General features: G+C 30.4%; 1 protein-coding gene across 3 annotated transcripts; it reads left to right on the plus strand.

Moving 5' to 3' along the window:
- The first annotated feature begins 798 nt into the window (after positions 1-798).
- LOC135928027 (GATA zinc finger domain-containing protein 14-like) lies at positions 799-17,585 on the plus strand. Of its 3 annotated transcripts, none has more exons than XM_065464348.1 (7): positions 799-901; positions 990-1,132; positions 13,457-13,731; positions 13,907-14,070; positions 15,135-15,505; positions 16,236-16,437; positions 16,489-17,585. In XM_065464348.1, exons 2-7 carry the CDS (start codon positions 992-994, stop codon positions 17,085-17,087), a joined length of 1,752 nt encoding a protein of 583 aa, XP_065320420.1. In that variant the 5' UTR covers positions 799-901; positions 990-991; the 3' UTR covers positions 17,088-17,585. The 3 variants fall into 3 exon arrangements, with proteins under 3 accessions (XP_065320420.1, XP_065320421.1, XP_065320419.1); XM_065464349.1 differs by having other exon boundaries at positions 16,492-17,585; XM_065464347.1 differs by having other exon boundaries at positions 16,236-17,583.
- The last annotated feature ends 534 nt before the right edge of the window (positions 17,586-18,119 follow it).

The raw sequence follows: 18,119 nt of genomic DNA on the forward strand, positions 1-18,119 counted from the left end.
AGTCGTTGTTTTATCATTGTATTATATAGGTCTTGTAAAGTATTAAATAATCTTAAGAATTTAATTAATAGGCCTGCAATAAATATATCCTATTCCTAGCCTAGCCCCCTTTGATGCCTACCCTCTACCAACCTTAAAAATAAATGAAAGCAATCTTATCTACCCCCCCCCCCTCTTCCGCTAATTTAAACACTGCTAGCAGTAATGTTAATTGATTTAATTGGAATTGTGATTACTATTTTTTTTTAAAATAATTTTTGTTTCCTTTACGGAAATAATATATCGGAATTTTTTTAGAGGATCTTTAACATCTCATCATCCCTATCTATTATAACCAATGGTCACCTTATGATATGCTCATACTGGCAACTAGTGAGTTTGTAAATGATAAAATCATTTTGTTATCACTCTCCCCCTGGCTACATTCGCATTGGCTACGTTATAGTTTTGGTCCACATTTAACATCATGACTTAAAATTTCAACTGTATGACCTTCAGATTCTCTTTTAACCAGGCATGGCCAAATATTAAAGAGAAAACGAGTTAGCTTCAGTATATGTTTGTGTTAAATAAATTTTTGGAATATGCTATCAAGGAGCAAAACCTTATATTACGCTTTGCAACAATACATTATCCGGGAGGACTATACTTAGCAAATTTTTAATAATTATTTCATTCAAAGCGTTTATGTTTTCTTATTTAATGATAAATATTTCCTCATTTTTTATTGTCTACTTTATTTTTAAAATTAAAACAAATAAACATTTTTAATATATTATTTTAAATTATGGAGACAATTTATTTTATTAAATGTCTAATTCAAATTTCCAAAAAATCAGCTGGCTTTTTAAATAAACGAAATCACCAAGCAAGTTATAATTGCCAAGAGTCAGATAAATAAGTTTGATTTTAGAATTTAGATTATATTATTTTCAAATAAATAAGTATTTATTATATGTCTTATTCTATTTTTGTATATTAAAATTTAGAAATGGGAAGGATTTTTTTGGGACACATTGGTGGAACCCGTCTTTTCTCATGTGCTAGTTGTGATACAATTTTGACAAATAGATCTGAATTAATATCCACACGATTTACTGGTGCAACTGGAAGAGCTTTTTTATTTAATAAGGTTAACTAAATGAATTATCTTAAAAATAAAAGGATTAGAATTATATGAATATAAAGATAATTTAAAAAAATGTTTAACCAATCTGCTAATAATGTAGTTACAATATTTTTATTTCATTTTGGATAGTTATATTTTCTCAAAGTATAAAAAAAGTATTACTATCGCTAAGAATATTTACAAAGTTTATCTTAATTTTTTTTTTAAATATTGTAAATTTCACAATAAAATTTAAGGTTTTAGCCAAATAAAAATAATAGTAATATTTTACCTTGAGGTAAATATTTTCTATATGAATGTTTTGAGTTGTTTGCTAATTAATATTAGTTTAATAAAATAAATAGCATATAATATGAAAGGTAGAGGAATTATGTTTTTCTCTATTATAATAGGTTTCATAGCTTGCACAGGTATTTCCCAGGGCTGTTAATCCAGACCTAGAACCCTTTGAACACTGATATTTTATTGAATCTGAACCATGTAGGGTTCAAGAATTTTTATAATTTTTCATTTCATTTATTTTATATTTTTATTGCCGGGATGGCCTAATGGGTTATGATGTATGCTTGGAAACAGAAGATGCAGAGGACACAGGTTCAATTCTGGTAAGAAGCACAAAAATTTTCAGGCTTTTCTTTGATGACGGATGTGTAAAGACATATAGTAAGATGAATTTCGGAGCTTAGAGATGACACCCCGGTCACCGGGCCTGGACAGCCGGGTGCTAAGGATACTTGTCCAATAAACAAAATGAAGGAAACAAATGAAAATATGAATATGAAAGCTAGGGCGTTCCCTCCAAGCGATGTACAGGGTGTAGACCTCCATCCTGCAAAAAGTAAAATAAAGGTCAAAGAAAAGAAGACAAGGTTAGCAAGTTTGAATATTAGGACAATTAAAGGTAAGACGAGAGAATTGGCATCAATGTTGAACAAGAAAAAAGTTGATATAGCGTGCATAGAAGAGACAAAATAGAAAGGTCAGAAGACTTTAATGATTGGAGATGGGCATAAATTGTACATAATGAAATTGTTAGCAATAGGAACAATGTCGGCATCCTCAGTAGTAGAAGTCAGCAGGATCTCTGATAGACTAATGAAGATAAAACTCTGCATTGGTCAATCAATACTACACATCCTTTCAGTATATACTCCTCAAATGGGTTGCAAGGAAGAAGAGAAAGATGACTTTAGAGCTATCCTTGATGAAGCTGTAATGGAAATCCCTAAGGATGAACTAGTCATAATAGGTGGTGACTTAAATGCGCATGTGGGAAAAGCAAGAGATAGCTACAAAAGGCATCATGGTGGTTTTGGATACAGAGAAAGGAATGATGAAGTAGGGCATGTACTGAAATTTGCACAACCTTCGACCTTGTCTTAACCAACACCTACTATAGGAAAAAAGACAGTCATTTAATAACATATGAAAGTGGTACAAGGAAAACACAGATAGATTACATGCTAATCTCTTGCAGAAGATTAAAAGATGTAATAGACTGCAAAGTCATCCCAGGAGAAGATATAGCGTGCAACACAAGCTATACTAGTCATGGATTTACACATCTCAAATAAATCCACTAAAAATAAGATAAAACTTGAACCATGCATAAATGGGGTAAATTAAAAACAGTGACAGATGCCTTTGCAATCAATGCAAACATTGAAACAATAGATTCCTCACAAGTCAGTTAAAAAATGTGGACAGACCTTTCATCCTGATTAATAGACACTGCCAAATTGACACTAGGCTTGACAAGGGGAGGTAACAAATCATACAAAGAACTATGGTGGTGCAATGAAGAGGTACAAACCACTATACAGGAGAAAAAAGCCCTTTATAAAATATGGTACAAATCCAAAAACCCAGATGACAAAAAATTCAAGAGAATAGCTACAAAGGCGGTGGCTAGGGCCAAATCTATGGTATACAATGACATGTATGAAGAACTACATACCAAAGAAGGGCAAAATAAAATATACAGATTAGCCAAACAGCGAGAAAAGAATTCTAGGGATATAAATGGAGCTCCGAAAGAATCAAAAATAAAAATGGGAAATTGATAATAAAGGAAAAAAAAATAATGAATAGATGGAAAGAATATTTTCAAGGAGCTTCTCAACTTTAATCCCCACATACTACATCTAGACGAACACTCCCCATATCAAAACCTTATACCACCAATAACAGAACAAGAGATAATCACATGCCTCATGCATATGAAAAACAACAAAGCTAGGGGGTTCAGATGATATTCCAATAGAAAGCCTTAAAGCACTAGGAGATGATGGAATACATTTCCTCACAAATCTATACAATAAAATACTTGGAAATGAAGAGGTTCCTCAAAAATGGAGGCAGAGCTATCTAGTTCCTATCTTCAAAAATAAAGGGGATCCACACAATTGTCAAAATTACAGGGGCATAAAACTAATGTCACACTGTCTAAAACTATACGAAAAAATAATAGAAAAAAGATTAAGAGACATAATCGAAATAGGAGAAACTCAGTTAGACTTTATGCCTGGAAGATCAACAACTGATGCTATCCACCCAATTAGGCAAATGAATGAAGAATAAAGGGAAAAGAACAAAAAGCTACACATGGTCTTTCTCAATCTAGAAAAGGCCTTCAATAGAATCCCAAGAAAACTTATCTGGTGGGCGCTACGCCACAAAAAGGTTCCCGAAAAATATATAAGAATAATACAGGATATGTATATGGGCCATACAACAATGGTCCGTAGCACAACAGGTACTTCAGCAGGCTTCACATAGCCGAAAGAGTTCATCAAGGGTCGGCTCTCAGCCCACTTGTCTTCATTACAGTAATATATGTATTAGCACAGTCTATACCTCAAACAGTCCCGTGGAATATAATATTGTGATACTTGCCGAATCCAAGGATGAAATGAAAGAAAGATTAGTGAGTTGGATAAATATCCTAGAAAAGCACGGACTAAAAGTAAATAGAGAAAAGACGGAATATATGGTGATAGGAGGAGATGAAAAGAGAGCATTGATATAAATGAATGGCAGATATTGGCAATTGAAAGCTGCAAATATTTGGAATCCACTATACAAACTAACGGCACAATAGAAAAAGAGATAAAGAGTAAAATTAATCAAGGGTGGTTAAAGTTGAGATCTTTATCTGGAGTGCTATTTGACAAAAGAATTCCACACAAATTAAAGGGAAAAATTTACAGTTCCATAGTACAACCAACTCTTCTATATAGTTCGGAAACATGGCCAACCAAGGAATCAGACGAGAGAAGTCTACAAACTATGAAGATGAGAATGTTGAGGATGATTGCTGGGATAACAAGAAAGGATAAAGTGCGCAGTACATGAATACTAAGTAGTTTAAAGGTAGTGCCCATTAACACTAAGTGAATGGTAAACAGACTTAGGTGGTATGGGCACACAATGAGGCCTATGAACTACTTAGGAAATAAGGTTGAGAATTTGGAAGTGATGGGCAAATGTAAAAGAGGAAGGCCAAAACTTCAATGGGGCCATAAAGTTAGAGCCAATATAAAGAAGTATAAATTAGATAAAAGAGATTGTATAAATAACATAAAGTGGAGAGAGATGTTGAAGGAGATTACCACCAGAAAAGGTGAAACTAAAGAGAAAAAAAAATTATTTTATATATTACCTTATTTTTATTATTTTATTTTTTAAACAGCATAAAAAAATTAACATGTAAAATATTTATGGAAAACATATTAAACATTTACAACATCATGGTTTTTTTTCTATTTTTAATATTAAAAATCATTTTTCGTAGAATCGTTTTTTATATTAGTATCCATTTTATTTAAATTTAGATTTTTCCAAACCCTGAACCCAAACTGGGTTCAGTGATTTTTCATTGAACCCAAACCAGAACCTTTTTTTTAGAAGGAGGGTTCACAGCCCTGTTTAAATCTGGCCTGGGAAAATTTTTTTTGGCATGACCTTAGTTTTTCTATTTTAAATCATTTTTTTTCAAATTTTCCAAGGAATATAATGTCATTATATGATCTTCAACTGGTTAATTGATATAATTTAATTATATATGTTTTTTTAGAAAACTTCAGGTTTTGTAAAAATAAATAGAAGTATTTGTATTTTTTTAAATCTGTTCCTGATATTTAACATAAAACCATTTATCAGACTGCTCAGGAGTGAGATAGGTTCTAGGGTTGGCATGCAAATGTTTGATAGAATTTTAAGCAGAGCTGCATCTATACTCAGTATTGGTCAGTATCGGTATCACACAATACTTTAAATTTTAACCAATACTAGTGACCAATGCTCAAGAATGATAATTAACCTTCATAAATATAAAAGAATTAGCCAACATTTTGCTATGAATTTATAAAAAAAATCATGAAAATTTCTAAACTGATAAGAAAAATAAACTAGGTACTGTTAATCTTTATTTCTAGGTTGTGCTGATTCACTTTTTCGCTGATCCAATCCGATATTTTCCGATATTACTACAAAGCTGATCCAATAACCGGTACCGATTCCATATTAGTGTTAAATGATATATTCAGAAAAATATTACACAAGCCTGAAGATTTTGCTAATAGATGACACAAAGGTTTGGACATCTATTAACGAAATCTCTAGGCATAGGCAATATTTCTGGCTAAAATATTAAGTTAGTCATTTTTAAAAATCGGCTCAAATTTAGCCGTTTATCCAATATTATTTGGTCCATAACATTATATAACAAATTAATAAATTTTATTCGCCATCTTGACCCAATATTAGAATATAGAATGCTTGATCTGATATTTAATAAATCGGTACGTCACCAGTTTTTATTGTAGGAAAACATGATTGTTTAAAAGTTATATTTTACAATACTAAAATAATATATAATAAAAAAAAAGCTTAATTATGGTTTCAAGGTTTTGATGTCTTTCATTTTATCGATTTTATACTTAATATTTTGTCTCTTTGCGTCCAAATATTATCTCCCGTTATCAAATATCATAATGCTTATTTATATAAAATAAGCTAAAGATTAAAGAAAATGGATATAAATAAATGGCCCAAATTTTTTTAAAAATTTTTTATTCGAAAATTGAAAATCTATTTTTATTTAATTTTCTCAACTCTAAACCCATTGTCACCCCAAGGGTGTCCTCACGACATAGTCAGTATAGGCTTATCACTCTGGGAATTTTTAATTATTTCTATAGCTATATAATTTTTTTTTCTCTAGAATATCAATCTCCAAAAATCAATGTCACTTTTTCCAAATTTACTTACTTTTGATTTAAATTTTTTCGATAATAAAATTTGTTCATTTAACCAGGCTATAAATGGGTGGGTGTAACAATTTATTACAAATCTAAATTTTAAAAAGGGGTCATTTTCGGAAACATCTTTCTAATCAAATGAGATCAAAATTTTATTTCGCTAGCTCTACTAGTTCGGGTTTGAGCGTTTAAGGTGCAAAAATGATACCTTGCTCAATTATGCACACAAAAATAAAAGTTACTCAAAAAATATGAGAGTAATCAAATTATAATTATTAAATTTTAAAATAAAATTTTATATAGAGAGGATAATGTGATAAAGCCTTAATTTATAAATCATATGGAGGTTTACATGCCTAAGAGTAAAATCAATATATATGATATTTAAATCTTAGTAAAATAAGTAGGATACAAATCAAAATGAACGTACCCAACATTCATGAATCAAATTAATGGCATTACTTAAATTTACCAATTTGTTTTCAGTTTAATTATTGTCCCCTTTTATTGTTTTTTTAAGGTTACACCTTGACTAAATAAATGCGCAGTTATTCAACTCCTTTGAAATCAAAAAAGAGGTTAAAAAAGTGTTAACTATCCAACGAAATTTGAAATACTTGAAATTAATATCACTGATAATTTTTTTTGAAATTTTTATACTTGAAGGGCTAGTTAATGACACTATAGGTTTTCATCATTTATTTTTTTTCCAAGTAATCTTTTTATTTGTATGTATCGCATTGCAAAATTGGGCTTCCATGGACGTTCATATTCTGGGAACTAATAGAGCTAACTCAATAAAAATAAAACTAAAGCAATAAAATTTTGATTGCAATAATTATCATAACAAAGAGATTTTATACCATCTAAAAATATGTTGAATTGCCAAATAATATCTAAAATACCTAACCATTGTAAAAAATTGAAAGATGTCGTCGAAACTATTCTGATTTCACATAACTATAACATGGTCATTTATATACTAGTCTAGATAGGACTATTTATTTATTAATGGTGTACACACATAAGAATTACCTGTGCATGCGAAACACCACACGTGGCCTTAGGTGACTCCTATACTCAGTTAGTTTTAATTTTTTTTTAAATGGTGAAATCTAAATCTCGTGACTTGACTAGGGAATAGTAGTAAAATAAGTGTTCCGATGGAAATTAAACCAAAATAATTAACCTTAATTTGGCAACTAGAAACTTGTTAATTTTCTTAATAATCTGAAAGATAAAAATAAATCTCACAGGTTGAGTAATCATCTAATTTGTCTATAGAAAAATAAATAGAGAGGATAATAACTAATTATAAAAAATTTGAAATGAAAATACATCTCATATTTTTGTGTATGTTTGTTTTGCACTTATTACTAGTATTTTCGACCTTTATTTACAGGTCATTTGTTTTCTGACGTGCGATGATTGCATAAACTTTTGAGGCAATATTTATATTGGAAAAGCATTTAAAATTAATGTGCCTTATAAATATTTTTAATTACTTGCAAAGTTAGAAATTTTAAGCCCGGTACGAATTTTAAGAAATATCTATATTCTAGCATGTCTCGGATTTTGTTAAAAATTATTTTTGGTACGGCTTGTTTTTTTAAATTTTAAGCCCTGTCTGGATTTTTATTACAATTTTACGAGAAGGTCTGTGGATCTCTGAATAATATAAATTCTGATACCAAATAACCTAATATAATATGTTGGCCATAATGTGTAAATCTTATAAATTGAAAGTATATTTGCATTAGAAATTTTAATAAAATAACCAATATATTTTGGTGAAAATAGAGTATATTTAAATTTAAAAGGCACTCGGATCGGACAGTAATACGGCTATTTTAAAAATTGGGGTTGAGCATAGAAATAGGCTGGGCCCTTTTTGTATAACCGGCAGTCTTAATGGAAAACATATGGTTGATCATTCAAACATTCCTTGTTTCTCATATTATATATGATAAATTTTGAAAAATGAGTCGAGACCAAAAAAAGCCTAGGCCAGATGGAAAATAGAAATATTTACCGAACTGGACCAGAAAATGAGCGTTTCTCCCTAATTATACAAAAATACAGTAAATTTTGTTTACTTTGCAGTATACTTTATATATTTCGCCTCGGACTCGCGCTAACCGTGAATGCAGGGTTACTCCCTTATAATGTATCTAATAAAATTTTAAATTTTACCCTTATCCTCCCCTCCCCCCACCTCCTTCAAGTACAAACAATTATTTATTTGTAAAAGATATTATCAATATTAATTCATATTTTTAAAAAATATATATAAAATTTTGATTTTTCATCACTGTTTACTAAACACAAACTCTTTCATCCTTAACTCATATTTTTTTAAAAAATCCGACAAAATATTACGTCTTAATAAAAAAAATTTAAATGTTAGATCTTTTAAAAGGACTCTTCCAGAGGTCTTGATGGCATTCGCGCTATCTTCATACAAGACATTTTAAAACCCAACATTTCGTGTAGAGCCCTCTTACAGAACCTTACCAGGTTACTAAATATAATTCTTAATGGGCCCCTCCCATCACCTATCATTCCTATTCTCTTTGGTGCCCGCCTTATAGCCCTCAAAAAAGGATGGAGGTATTCGCCCAATTACTGTTGGGTCGTTCTTCCGAAGGACCGTCTCTAAGATCATTGCTTCACGAATAAAGGAATCCCTTTCTTCATTCTTGTCGCCACTTCAACTTGGGTTTGGTGTTCCTGGAGGTTCTGAAATTTACGCTCACCTTGCTCGTTTAACTATTGCTAACTGTATACCTGATGACATTGTCCTAAAACTGGATTTCAACAATGCATTTAATACAATAAAACGCCAACACTTCGTTCCTCTATTTTGCAAACAATACCCCGAAAACTCTATTACATCTTTTTTAAAATTCAATAATAATATAATCATATCTCAAGAGGGAATTCAGCAAGGTGACCCCTTAGGCCCAGCCCTCTTTTGCATCGGGATCCACAAGATAATCCAGGAAATTCAAGCTAAATCTAACCTTACCTTAGATTCCTGGTATTTTGATGACGGCATTGTCTCGGGCAACCTCTCCTCAATCATGTCCATTCCCCCAATCATTGAAAATCTCTCTCATATAACAGGACTATCTCTTAACCTCCCTAAATGTGAGATTTGTTTCCTAAATCCACTTCTATCCCTTCAGACATGGCATATCACGTCAGCAACATAAACGAGATGACTCACCTTGGATCACCCATAGGAGGTGAAAAAGCCATCGAAACTTTTTTAAACAAATCCCTTAACAATTTATCCAAATTAAATACATTATTTAATTACCTCCCAGCCCATCAATCTTTTTTTCTAATAAAAAATTATTTCAACATACCTAAAATCCTTTACGTCCTGAGATCCTCTCCTATCTTTAAATGCCGTGACTTGCTCGTTTCACATAAAACCCAAATTAAGTGTCTCCTTTAAAAAATATTAAACCTTAAATTTTCCAATTCATCTTGGCTTCAGGCCACCCTTCCCAGCAAGTCTGGTGGTATTGGTATCCGATCCCCGATACAACTTTCCCTCTCAGCCTTTATCTCATCTCGTCTTGCTGCACATCTATTATCGATAATGGATCCACTCCTTCAGACACTGACCTCTTACAGGCCTTCACCTTCTGGGACAGCAACTGCTCACCCACCCTTTGCCATCCGGCTTCCAGCATTCAGAAAGACTGGGATGCTCCTCTGATCGCCCGTTCCGTTGAATACCTTATTTCGAACAGGCCCTTTGAGGACAATCCCAATAATTTAGTATTATATGTAAGCACAGGTTACAAATGGCTCGAAGCCATCCCCAGTTCCAATCTTGGTCTCCTCTTGACTGGAGAACAGCTACGCATTTCTATAGCCCTCCGCCTTGGCTGTAACGCCGTTCCCTCCATTTGAATCGACTGCGGCCATCCTATCGAATCGAAAGCTTACCATCCGTTGCACTGCAAGTTCTCCCATGGACGACAACCGCGTCATAAATCTATTAACAACATCCTCTTAGCTGCTCTTAAAAAAGTTAATATTCCATCCACCCTTGAACCAGTGGGCCTCTCAAATAAAAACGCCATACGCCCCGATGGCATATTTCTCATTCCCTAGACTAATGATCCCCCCTCCCCCCCCCTAGCTTGGGACTATACCTGTGTCGATTTTGTTGCCAAGTCCAACCTCTCATTTTCTGCCATCCAAAAGGCCGAAATCCTAAAAAAATGCTTGCCTCACTAATAGCGTGTTTATCCTAATCGTTACCAATACCCTAGGCATGTTCGGAAGTGATGCTCTCAATTTCATCAAATAGGAAAAAAATGAGGCAGATCTCAGGGGACCCCAATGAAGGATTTTACCTTCGCCAGCAGATTTTCCTGGAAATCTGCCGGTCCAATTTTTTATGCATTCACTTTTCTCTAGGGTGATTTGTACCCTTTTTTTTAAAAAATTTTAAATTTTTTTAAACTCATTTCTCTTTTATACATACATATTTTTTAATTCATTTTTAATATATTATTAGTTTTTTTATATATATATTTTTAATTATAATTCGTAATTTGTTATTTAAATAAAGTATCTCATCTATTAAAAAAAAATTGAATATTTACTTTTATCTTTATTTATCCCTTTCTTTTATTTAATTCTATAAATTAAAACATTAAATTTGTTTGTTTTTCTATAAAATATCTAAGAGTTATAATATATTATTAATGAATGCTTTCTATTGATTTATTTTTTTAAATTGCCTGATAGGTTAGCAGTTTTATTTAATTAGTACAAAATATAAGAAGATACGGGTAAAACAAAATTAATTATAACATATAAATGAAAGCCATAATATTTATGGCATAATGAGAATAGGATGATGTTAATATAAATGTTTATCATATTCTTTATAGGAAAGGAAAGGAAGGACGGACCGATGAAATGAATAAAAAAATAGAAGTAAAGATAAGGAAAGTAATGTATAATGAAATTTGAAGTTAGATTTTACTGATTAAAATTGAAACTGTTATTTAATTATTGAATGAAGATGTTTTTTATTAAATAAATAATGCAAACCTTCAAAATAATAGTGACCTTATCTTGACAAGGCTTTAGCCCCCTTCAAAATTTTACGGAATTTTTTCAAAAATTCAAATCTTGAAATTAAAATATACAATATATTGGTTTTCAAATATTTTTAGATTTTGACCCATTGAGGTCCGCTTTATCTCAAATAGTTGCCATTATGTCGAACTCTAAAAATATGGCCAATCTCTACAGAGTATCTATAACAGCTCTTTTCAATTAAAACGACCACCTGAAATATATCTTTTAATTGTGTTTACTAAATTATTTGCTATTATAATATTAGTTAAATAATACAAAACTTTACCTTTTCCTAATTTTGTTCATTCTATTGGTCTCTAATGATTCGCGGAAAGCGTTGAAATTCTGCTAACACATTAATTAGCTATTGATTCTTACACAGAAGTGAAATTGATAATAAAGATGGCTGCTGATGACCTAAACATTTCTTAAGCTAGAGTACAGGATACTATTAGAAGAGTAAGTAGCACACTTATACATTGCATAGTTACGAGAAAAATCGAGAAATTAAAAAGCTCAGGTTTTAGTTAAAATATATAAAAGATCTAGAAGTCTCGGGGTCTCAAATAAATGTAATTCGAATCTCCATAAGGTTGTCTCATAATTCACTTGTATTAGAAAGATTCATAAAAAGAGTTATCCATTTTATAAGATTATTTCGTCTATATTAAACATTTTAGATAAGGTCATAAAATTGCATTAAAAAAAAGACTTGATTGTTGGACAATCAAACATTTGTTGGATTTCTGTAAATTGGAATCAACTTCTATTTAACGATTACTGATTTGAGAGAGACAGTAATAATGTATTGAGAAAGAAGAATGAATGAATAAAACTGTTGGTAAATTACGAAGAATACAATAATATATTCAATCGCCATTAGCTAAAAAAATTATAAATAAATGTAATATTTAAAAAAATTTAGGACCGAACTTAAAATATAAAACCCGGGCCGGGCCGAAAATTATTTTTTAAAAAAATCCAGGCCGGGCCTTGCAAATAATACCTCTACAGTCTTTGATATAAATAAAGGGCTTCCCAAAATCTCACTAATTTCAAAAATCACGTATCACGAGAAATTGAAGATGGTTATTTTTTGATGAAGCAGCTGGTAATTTATAGGGTCTTAAAATTTTCAAAGTGCTAAATATTTATTTTATCGCATTACATTTTGAAGAATGATTGTAAAAATTTATTTTTTTAGTGGAATGGGGGGAGTGACTACATAAGCATTTTAAAAAAAATTTAAAAACAAAATTCAACCGTTTAAATGTCTACAAAAAGCTAATGTTAAGTCTTCAATTAAAATTTATAAGGAGGGAAAACTAAGCAAACCCCTCCCCTTAGTTTCTGGCTGCATCTACTTATTGTGGCGATTTGAAGATTTATATATTTTTTAAAGGATTGATTAATATAAAAATATAATACTTATATTTCTACAAATACACAAAATATATTTTTTCTCAATAAGAAGCAAGCACAATACTTTCAAAAATACAAAGAAAAACGCCATTGTTTAAAAATCGATTGATATTATCATCGATGTGATATATCTTTAATTATTATTTTTAGACTTTTTAAAGTTCTAGTTAAATTTAATTTTTACATATACAGAGAAAATAGTGAATATATAGAATATTTTGATAAACCTTTTAAATAGGATTTTGGAAAACGGGGCCAACTTAACTTAAAGGGATTAAGGACTCATCGATTATTTAGAGTAAGAAATATCTTTGTCATAATGAAAATTTTCACATAACTAGGATTGTGTGGTTGATTTAATATGTCGAAAGCGTCAATGGAATGGATGCTTAAATATATCCATTTTTTTTATATCTGACTTTTTTGTCAAATTTAATGGTTTTTAAATGATGATCCTATTAGAATATATATCTTATTATCAAATTTGTATAGTTTTAATTTAATTTTCTTTTTTTCCCCTGTGTTGTTATAGACCGTGAATCTAAATTACAGCGACGTGCAGGACAGGGTAATGTTAACGGGCCGTCATATCGTGCGTGATGTAACTTGCAAAAATTGCGAAGCCAAAGTGGGCTGGATGTACGAGTTTGCTACGGAAGAGAATCAACGGTACAAGGAAGGCAAGGTCATATTAGAGAGAGCCCTCATAACGGAAAGTGAAGGTTTTGAAGAGACGCCCACCCCCGTCACCAGATCTCAAACCCATAATATTAACAATCATAATAATAGTATCTACGTTAATTCTGGGTTCGTCAAAAGACATAACATAATATATTTCTTGATATAATGATTCGAAATTTAAGGGGATTAATTATTAAACTTTTAAATTTAAGTGTTTTATATTGATTAAAAAATTGGGTTTTACCTCATTTCAACACAATTTTTCAACGATAAAACTTTAATTTATTTTATTTTCTAACAGCGACAATAACGAAAATACCGATAGTATTAGGGGTGCTATAGCGACTACAACAGAAAATTCTAGCAATAGCGGAAGTATTCGAAGAAATACTCAAGCTATTGTCGAGCCAATTCCTCCTCCCGTTATAACTACCGTTAGCGGATCTACTAGTACGGGTACCGGAGGTTTTAGCCTTTTTATAATATTTTGTTTTCATTAGATTTAAAAATATATTTTAAGCTTATTAGTATATCTACAACTGTAGAATAAAATCAGAGACCTGCAGGCTCGGGCTGGGCCTTATTTTAATTTTAAATATACCCGGGCCGGGCCCTATATTTTGAAGCTAAATATTTTAAATTGCCATTATTAGCTATAAAGATTAAAAATAATTATAATGTATTTTTTAAAAATCCGGGCCGGGCCGTTCAAATGGTATCTCTGCAGGTCTCTGATTAATATAATTAATCGACAGTATTCAATATATTCACCTACAGATATTTTTTGTAAAAAAATGAACCGGCTAAGAGTTGGATATTTAAAAAAAAACAACTGATCTGATCTAAAAAGATGAGACCGGTACCGGATCCTAGATTCGATATATTTATAGTTGAGAATTATTTATTATTCACATACATTTTAGATTAATATAAAATAGATATAAGTAACAAAAATGCCCATTTTGTTTTTAAATTTAAAATGGAAAAATTTATCTAACAAAAATTTATATTATCAAAACATTCGCTCAAATTAGGCCTGCTATAAATTAAGCGTCGGTGATAATCTATATCCATATACTACCAAACTTTATATATATTCGTCCATTCGCAATTTTATATTTTATGCATGAATTTCGATTAAAATGATGATACACAATTTAAACAATATATATTTTTAAATATAGTATAATATATTTGAGAATTCAAAAATATAATATAAAATCGCTTCATAAATTACTTGAATTTTCATTTATCACTCGTAAATAATCGTTCATTCGAATTTTATTTGGTTACATCCCCATTCGCTTTTATAACGGTTTACTATTGTCATTAAATTATGAGATCCCTGCATGATTCCCGTGTAATAGCATTTCAATTAGATTCATCCCAGTAGTTATGATCCCATAATTTTATCTTCATATCATTTTTTTAAAATAATTAAATTGTTCCTTACATTAAAAAAAAATTCTTATTAAAAAGATACTATTTCCATTCATATTCATTATAAAATACGTAACTGGTAAATGCAGGCAGGCTATATATTGGTGGTCCGGTTTCAGCTCTTTTCCGACCTTCCCCACTTTTGACCACTCTTGGGCGCACTGGTATGCTGATACCTCGTGAGATATTCAATTATTATGGTATTTCTCCCTTTTATGACGATTTCGACGAGTCCACAACCAATAGAAGCGTATCATCTACCAATCTAACGGTCAATATAAGCGATTCTAATCGAATTATTACTGGGTCCGGGTCGAATAATTTTAATATCACAGGTAGAGAAAGGGATATTTCTAGCAATAACAATACATCTTCGAGCAGACGGGGCATCGCAACACCCTTGGTTATTCAGAATCCTAGACGATGTAACCCTATCAACCAACAGAATCGATACATTAGGGTAATAATTCTATATTATATAAGATAGGGTCTAATATCGCAAATTAATTAAAATATTTTAAACTGATGATTCTTATTTTCCTTTTATTAGTTTTCAAAATTGTATTTTTTATTTGTACCTCATTTTACTATATTTTGGTTTGCGTATAATTTTTAATATTTGCCAAATTTTATTATTATATAAATTTTAATATATGTTGCGTTATTCCTGAAACTATTTAATATTAATAAAGTTATTAAAATTTAATTTTTTGATTTTATATTATTTACTCAGGATTTAAATATTCATAAATGGGAAAATATTGATAATATGATATTAAATTCATTTTTATCTCAATGCTAATTTAATAATTGTTTATACTTATTTTATTGGAGAACAGATGTGATGTAAGGATTGCATGTTTCATTAATAATTTTGCCTCAGGTTCCACTAGGGCATATTTCTTTTAAATTATTTTTATTTTATTATTAAATTTGATTTAAACCAAATAAATCTTTTTTTTTTTTTTTTAAAAATCACGATTTTTGCCGACCTAAAGGAATATTTTCAAGTTTCATAATGCCATTTTCGTCACTTTGGATTAGATTCCTTAGCCATTGTCTGGTCATAGATTTTTGTTATATAATTTTTTAAACTGTTTGTATAGTTTGGGGACTGCTCATAGTCTCTTTATCAATATTTTTATAAAAGTCATTGCTATATATATTGCATAAAAATTGGAAATGGAAAGTCTCCAGCTATCGTATCTACCACAACGACCTGCAGTAGTGCCAGAAATCATCTTTCCTCAGCGGGGTCTACTCGGTTTAACACAGCAGATACTACCACGCGACAACTTGTTCAAGTTACTGCGCGTACCTTTAGTCATCCCGTTTCTCTATTTCCTCCCAGTGCCACTTGCAACATGTTTAATCCCAACGACGATAATAACGGTAATAGCAATAATAATAATTTAGCCACTAGAATAACTCTTTCCTTGTTAGCAGATACTTCATCAGGTTCAGGAGCTATTAATAATTCGATTATAGGGAATCTTAACGAGCCTACTACCACCATTCTACAAAACCTTCCCTATCCTCGTATTGATTATCCTAGCCGACTGGCCAATATTAATTATAATCCTAATCATCACCACCGTCACATTTATCTTAGTCATCCTAGGGGACCCCATATTCACGCCTATCATCATAGTTGCCATCCTATTCAACCTCATCACAATATCTCTAATCATCATCACGATACAGTACACGCCCATCACTGCCTTCATTCTCACAATCACCCCTACCGACCAGTTCATTTTCAACGCTCCCATATTATCAATAGCAATACCGAAGAGGAAAATATTGACCCAAACTCTAGCGAGGAAAGAAATTTCGAGGCAAATATAGATTGCGAAAATGACACCGTCAGCAACATTGAAAATATTACCTTTGACATTGACGAAAGAAATGTTATTGACACAGGGACTGATATCGCGAGAAATGATAATAGCCTAGACAACAGCGGAGAGAGTAACATAATGGTAATGGACGATTTGATTGACCTTGGAGGAGACAGTAGTAGTAACAACGAAGATAAATAAAAAAAACTATCCTTAATAATTTGGATTTCGTTTTATATCCATAATTTGAATACAAATTTTAAAAGTATTTTGTTGAAAAATTTGTTAAGATACGATTTGTATCACCATGATGGCTCTTGTAATTTAACGAGACCATAAAATAAACAAAGTCAAGATTATGTTTTATCATTCACTTTGAAATACAATAAACACTATGATTATCTTAACATTATTTTTTTTAAAAAGATATAATAAAATTGCAAATTTTTTTTGAAAGTTTTAAATTAAAATTTGTTAGACAATAGCAGTTTTGGTATATAATAATATAAATAAAACACAGTGAGTGATGGCTTGATATTTAGAAAAAGTCTAATATAAATTTATTATTGAGTAATTATATTATGATTTTTTATACACATATTTAAGTTTTAAAAATAGAAATCTATCGTTTATTATTTATTTATATAATTTATTTAACTACTTTTATCGATGAATTTTTTAACATATCGAATTAATCTAATGTAATACCATAAAGAGTCATATTATCATTTCATTCATTTTGTTGTATAAATTATAAACTATTTCATTATAAATTTATAATATCCTATTTTTGTCATATATTTATTGCTAAAATCTATATAAATCTATATATGCCAATCATAATGTAATCTTTTGATTATTTTCTTTCCATTTTTAAACAATGAAATAATCACCAAATTAAACCTATATCTTGTGTAGTATAATTTATTAAATAATTCTAAATATCTTCACATTTTTTAAACAAAAGCGTTTACAATACTACTATATAAATAAATAAAATAAGTGAGAAAAAAAATAGTCATAAATTTCAATTCTAGTTTTTGATATCCGAAATTTAATATTGCTCAAAAAATTGAAATTAAGTATTTTATTTTGTAAATTAGGAATATATATTTTGTATTATATCCAATTTATAGTTTAAAACTATTATACATGTTAACGCAAATGTGTTTTTTTCCGGATACAATTTTGAATCATTTTTTGAACGAGTTTTTTTAAATATAAAAATTTAAT

Source organism: Gordionus sp. m RMFG-2023, chromosome 4, assembly GCF_954871325.1.
Source record: "Gordionus sp. m RMFG-2023 chromosome 4, tfGorSpeb1-WG-v2, whole genome shotgun sequence".
Lineage (NCBI taxonomy): Eukaryota > Metazoa > Nematomorpha > Gordioida > Chordodea > Parachordodidae > Gordionus > Gordionus sp. m RMFG-2023.